At 27.6% G+C, this 6,849-nt stretch overlaps 1 protein-coding gene across 1 annotated transcript; it reads right to left on the minus strand.

Annotated features, from left to right (window-relative positions):
• Positions 1–1,712: 1,712 nt before the first annotated feature.
• Positions 1,713–6,536, minus strand: LOC122724572 (putative disease resistance protein RGA3). The gene is made up of 3 exons (XM_043959869.1): positions 6,166–6,536; positions 1,965–3,637; positions 1,713–1,862 (listed from the first exon to the last, which is right to left on the minus strand). Exons 2-3 carry the CDS (start codon positions 3,585–3,587, stop codon positions 1,713–1,715), a joined length of 1,773 nt encoding a protein of 590 aa, XP_043815804.1. The 5' UTR covers positions 3,588–3,637; positions 6,166–6,536.
• Positions 6,537–6,849: the final 313 nt, after the last annotated feature.

Here is a 6,849-nt window from a genome sequence, read left to right on the forward strand (position 1 = left end):
AAACTCATTAGTTGAGTTCAAAAAAATATATTATAACTGTTTTAAAATTTTAAAAAATCTACTAATTAGTTTTACTATTAATTTTAATCGTTAAATGTTTTACTATTTAATTCATGTGGTATAGAAAAATTTATTAGCTGATTTCTCATTTTCTTAAAAATATCTACTAATTATTCTCGTCTTATTGAGGACATTTTAGATTTTTTTTGTAACATTTAATGGCTAAAATTAATAGACGGGCTAATTAATAGACTTTTTAAAATCTCATAGACATTTTTAATATTTTTTTAAAATTGAGAGACTAACTAATTTATTTCTCAATACCACGAGGATGAATTAGTAAATTTCTCTAAAAAAAATTAAGAAAGAAAAAGAAGCGGATAAACATACAGCTTTTGATGATTTGAAAGATGAATATAGCTACATCCATATTCTGATTTGACTGACTTAAGCAAACTGGGTTTACGATTTGCAATTCTCCATGCATGGCTATTCATTATAAACTCATCCGATAACATAAAAATAATAAGGTGCATTGTTTTATTCAGTCCAACCAGATATTGGAAAATTCGACGTAAAGGATATAAAAATCAAACCCCAATACTTTAGACTTTATAATTATCCAGATTAGGTAGGCCGATCATTTTAAAATCCATAATTAGCGAGTAGATCTTTCTAAAGTATGCGGGATATCACTAGAGTCATGGTTGTATGCGATAGGACTGACAAACATAGCACGCGCGATGAACAAGACATGGGCTAACTGACTCCATTAATGAGCTGTCTGATATATATCTGCCGCAACACTGACAAACATAACACGCGCGATGGATAAGGCATGGGCTAACCGACTCCATTAATAAGCTGTCTGACATATCTAAGGGACATCAACAAAAAGTACCAAGATGAATCAATCAAAGACAGATTTTTTAACTTCACCAGTATACTACAAATACACAGATCCTTCTCTAAACCTCAATCTCTACGAATCGGATTTCAACCTTATTAATTTCCAACCATCCATCCAAATTTATTAATTTTTCTGTGAAATCAAACTTCTTGTCCTCATGTACACATCTCCTTGAACCCACCCAATCTAAGATATCATCAAAAGCCGTAAGAGAGGAAATTAATGCAATTGATAAATGAACAATGAAAAAGAATTTAGAATAAAATGAAAAATCAAAGTCTAAATTAGTTCCCATGTAGCATTACCATAAAGTGACAGATCTCTCAAGAGTCAAGACTTAATGCAATTCTCTCAAAGCTCCACCTAAAACCTTGCTTGAATTGAAAGCCAAGCCAAAGCTTTTCACAAGTAAATGTAAGATAAAAGAGCATCAAGTAATAGAGAGATAGTGTGTGCAACATTAGGTATGATACTGTTTACAATATAAAAATAAAAAGTGACAAGAATTTAGAGATACACATGTATTAGCAATTTTTTACAACATAACATCAAATACAAATATTACTAGATTCAACAATTGTCAAATTTTCATCAGAGTTCCCAGGCTCATTAGGCACAGCAGAGGCTAAAGTAGACAATTTCTCAATAGACCTGAAATCAAAATTAAATATAAATAAAATTATTTATCTTTTCCTTGAATTATATGCATATACTAGAACATTTCAAATGCATATAAATAAAAAAAAGAGAATTTAGTTTAAATAATAATTTTATATGAAGGGAAAATATAATTTATACATACCTAATCAACTAGTGAATCAATGTCAGAACCGTTAATAACAAGTTTAGGAATATGAGCAATCTTGGACCAATCTTCACCTTTTTCACGTTCACATCTTTCACTCAATTCATCACAATTTTTAATCTCCAAGTGTTGGAGAGATGTTATATTCTGTATGCACACAGGCAATTTTTTGAGATATTTACAACTTTCTAGTTTTAAGAATCGGAGAGTGTTGGAGGATCCTTGAAGAAGCCATTATGGAAAATTCACCAATTTTGGTAACTTCGCAAGTGTGAGCTTTTGAAGGTTGAATTGAGCCAAGTGTTTATCACTTTTTCCTTTCTCCTCCCATGTCAAATTGAGGTTTTCACAATTGCCAATAGCTAGAATCTCTAATGCAGTGAGGTACTTCATGCTTTGAGGCAAAGAGATTAAGCTTTTACAACCATAAATAACTAGGGTTCGAAGATGTTTGAGGCCTTGCATATCTTCAAACAAGTGTTCTAAGTTTTCACATATAGCAATGCCCAAAAATCTAAGAGATGTCAAGCACCCTATTCCATTCATCGGCAAACACTTCTGCTTTGTGGAAAACTGTAGAACTCTAAGATTGATCAAGTACCTTATATCACTAGGTAACTCCTCAATACCTTCACATAATAGTAAAGTTTGTAAATTGTATAACTTGCAAATGGAATTGGGAAGCTTTTTACAGAAAAAAATGCGCAAATATCTCAAATGCTTTAGAGCACCAATCCAATCTAGTGATATTTCTAATTTGGAATGAGCCAAATCCAACATTCGCAAATATTGAAATCTCAATAAATATGAATCCAAGTTTGATTGGCTGCTAGGACTCTTTTCATCACTCTGGATTATGGCAGTTCGCACACGGTCTAAACCTTGTAAAAGGGTGGAAAGATCTTGGGGAAGTGAAGTGAAGTTGGGAAATAGCAAATGGCGAACATTGTGTGAGATGTGTGTGGTGCTTGAGGTTATTGCTAAAAATTCATTTTGTGTCAATGATAATGCAAGATCATGTACTAGATCATGCATTTTACATGTAATCCATATGCCAGCATAAACCTCAAAATCTTGAAAAAAAGATCTAGACCCCAGCTCCTGAAAATAGCGCGACCCAATATCTTCCAGCTCTTCATTTTGGTTTGCTGATTCAAGAAGTCCATGTGCCATCCAAAATTTAATTAATTCCCAGTTATTGAATTCATAGTCCTTTGGATAAAAAGAGCAATAAGCAAAGCATTTTTTCAAATGAGCAGGCAACTGCTCGTAACTTAATCTCAAAGCAGGTAAAATATCAGTTTCCTTCTGCTCTATCTTCCATAACTCGCTATCTCTTATAGACTTCCAATAACTTTCATCAGTATTCAGAAGAAGAAGTGATGCTAATGTCTTCACTGCTAATGGAACCCCTTTGCATTTTTTGACAATTTCAACCCCAATTTTTAACAAGTTTGGATATCTCTTCACTTGGCCTTCTTTAAATGCACATTTAGTAAACAAAGCCACACACTCATCTTCAGGAAGACCCGATAACTCATATGCTTTTGGGATGGTGCCCATAATGGAGGCTACTTTATTACTACGTGTAGTTACTAAGATTTTGCTTCCATTGGCACCCATACACAAAAGCTCTTTCAGTTGGTTCCATTTCATGGGGTCATCATTCCAAACATCATCTAAGATGAGCAAATATTTCTTATCACCAATGATTTCTCTCAAAATTCTTTGTAGTTGATCCATTTCCATATTTTTCAACTTATCTACATGTCTCATTCCGTCTTCTGTAGATTTAATAATTTTCTCTGTCAGAATCTTTATGTCAAATTCTTCTGATACACAAACCCATATCTGAAGTTGAAAATGATTCATTACCCTTTCATCATTATAAACAAATTTAGCGAGTGAAGTTTTCCCCAACCCTCCAATTCCAACAACAGGGATAATAGAGATTTGTGCACCCTCACTAGAGTCTTGTAGAAGTCTAATGATATTTTCTTTATCATCATCTCTACCTATAACTTCAGATGGTTGTACAAATGAGTGAGTGAGTGCTCTTTCTCTAGGCATAACATGCCTACTTTCATATCGTTCTGTGAGATGAAATTTAGATTTCTGACTTGCAATCTCATCTAATCTTTCTCTTATTTGCTTTACTTTTGCACTCATTTTAAAACGAAATGCAATTGGATTAGAAGATGAGAAAAAGTGACCCACCTGTAATAAAAAAATATACAGTATTGATTTCATATGCTAATTCGTAATCAGTAACTAATCAATTAATATAAAACCATGCTTTTCTTAATGACTATCGGATTGCAAGTTTAGATAGCTCTACACGTGGCTTTAGTTTTTTATACTCAAACTTAAAATAATGAAACTTCAAAGGAATTATTTGATTTCAAACCTTTTTTTTTTTTTTTTGGTATGTTGTCATATGAATGCCTGACGTTTGCATTTTAGATAGCTAGAGTTGATTGTTTAATGCGTTTCACCAATGTTTAATGCGTTTCACCAATGAGATTGTTAAGAATGTCTGCAATGTTTAATGGCTACTTTTTAAAATGGTAGGAATGTTTTAATAAATTTTTTAAAATTAAGAGTTCGATTAATAAATTTTTCATAGAAACTAAATAATAATTTTTTAAAATAATAATTATTTTATATTCCGTTTTATTATTTTTTTTATAATATATATTAATCTTATAAGTTTTTAAATATAATTATTTTAATTTATTGGATTTCATGATATAATTTTTAAAAAGTATTAAAAATTCAATAATACTTATAATTTTATTATTTATGTTATTTTAATGCGTAAAATAATTAAAAAAAAAAACACTATATATCAAAAGTAATAAATAATCTAAAAAATATAACCTTCATTTGTTGCAATACACTTTGGAAATTTTGTTTTGTTCCTTTCTTTCTTTATAGAGTTGATGTATTTTCCTTTCTGAAGTTAATTCACACATTTTCATATTATCTCCCCACGAATATATATATAGATTTAATACGGTTAAAATAGTAATTTTTTTATGAGTTAATAACAAAAAAATTATTTTTTTTCTTATTTTTATAATTGTACCCTAATTTTTTTATAGTTGGCCAATTAAATTTCACATTTTAATATTTATTCCAATTATACATTCACGTTCAATTTTTTATTAAAAACTAATAAAATTGTCATATTATTTAATACATTATTATTACGTTAATGCTAGTTCAGCAAAATTTAGAATACAGTTAATTAAAACTTAAAAAGTTAAGGTTTAATTGATAAATTTTTAAAATTTAAGATATAATTATAATTTTTTTTAAAATTAGAATTTTTTTTATCATTTCTCCTAAAATTAAAATTGGTAATATTGAAAAATAATTTATAATATTATTACAAATTTTTTAATTTTATCAATGATTTAGTATATTAATTTTGTTTTAATTTAATTTTAAATTAAATTACACTAATTATTATTATAATTTAAAAAAATAATTGAAAGTAAAAAGAAATATTATTATAAAAATATATTAAAAAATAATTATAGTTATTTTATTATTTTATATTTAAAATAAATTATGCGGAAATATAATTTTAAATTAATTTTATATTTCACATTATAAAATATAATTAATATATATTATTAATCATATACTTTTTTTAACTACAAATATAGATCAATTTAGATTAAATTAAAATAAATTGATACACTAAAATGATAAAATTAAAAAATTTATAATAACAATAATAATTTAAATTACTTTTTTAATATTATAAATTTTAATTTTAAGAAAAATAAAAAAAATGTTAATTTTAAAATAAATTTATAATTGTACTCTAAATTTAAAAAATTATTAATTAAATCTGATATTTTAAATTGTAATTAATAGAACTCTAAACTTTACCGGCAGATAATGTGGCAATAATGTAAATCTCTAATAAAAAATTTCATGTGAAGGATATAATTGGAACAAATATGTTATCATCTAAAAAAATTTCTCATATTTCGTAATTTTAGATAAAATCATATTATTGTTTTGAGATTAAATATAAATTTCTTTTAAATTATTTTAAGACATTTTATTATTTTGCAATTGTTTATATATTTATTTCATTTGAGTATATATGTATACTATATAAAAATAAAATAAAATATTAAATTCCTAAAGCATTTCTAGGATAAATCTGTTTCTAAAAATAAAAAATTCAAAAATTAGCTCTAATTCTAATTTTTAACGAGAATCATATTAGAATTCAAACTAAATTATTCGTGAAATCACCTCTAAATTAAAGAAAATTATAATTTTTTTTATAAAACTAAAATTTTATTTTTTGGAAAAATATTGAATGTGAAATTTTATAAATATATAATAAATTTGTATATGTATAACATATAATAAATATCAGGATGAAATAAAAATAATTATAATATAAAACTAAATCGCCTCCTACCTTTTTGGTGGTGGTTCCATACAATTGAAGCACTCGTCTTCTCTGATCTTCACATTCAAATTCATCAAGCACATCCTCAGCATCATAGAGAGCATCCTTAAGCTTAGCCAACCACAACCGCAGTTGGTGGTCATTCACTTGCTTCTCCTCAGCATCCATTAGCACAGCTTTCACCGTCAACAAGATATCTTCAAGCTTTTTGAGTTCTGCTTTCAAGCCCCATGCAAAACATATCTCTTGGTAGGTATGGGATGCTATCTTCTCCAACACTTTCTCAGCAATATTAAAAGCGAATGACTCTATTGCCATTTTTGTGGATTTTGATTTTTATTTGAGTAGGAATTGAGATAGATAACAAAATTTGAATCAAAATCCCATGCATTTTATAGCTTACAAAACTCATTTGGCAAGCATCGAGTTTTCAAGGTTGTGAATTAAAGCATAAATTCTATTCTTTCTGCTGATGAACTTAAAGATTATACTAAGTCTTTGGAGTGTAAAATTCTATATTCTCCCATCTTCTTACTCATTCTTGGTATAGGCAAAAGTTACAAGCAACATGATGACTTTGGGTCCATTTGGTTTTGAAAATAGAAATGCAATATTGTATATATTAAGCTTATTTATATCATGTAAAAAAAGTATTTATTTATTTTTAAATATTTTTTAATGCTTGAGATATAT

This window comes from Manihot esculenta, chromosome 9 (genome assembly GCF_001659605.2).
Source record: "Manihot esculenta cultivar AM560-2 chromosome 9, M.esculenta_v8, whole genome shotgun sequence".
In the NCBI taxonomy this organism is placed as follows: Eukaryota; Viridiplantae; Streptophyta; class Magnoliopsida; order Malpighiales; family Euphorbiaceae; genus Manihot; species Manihot esculenta.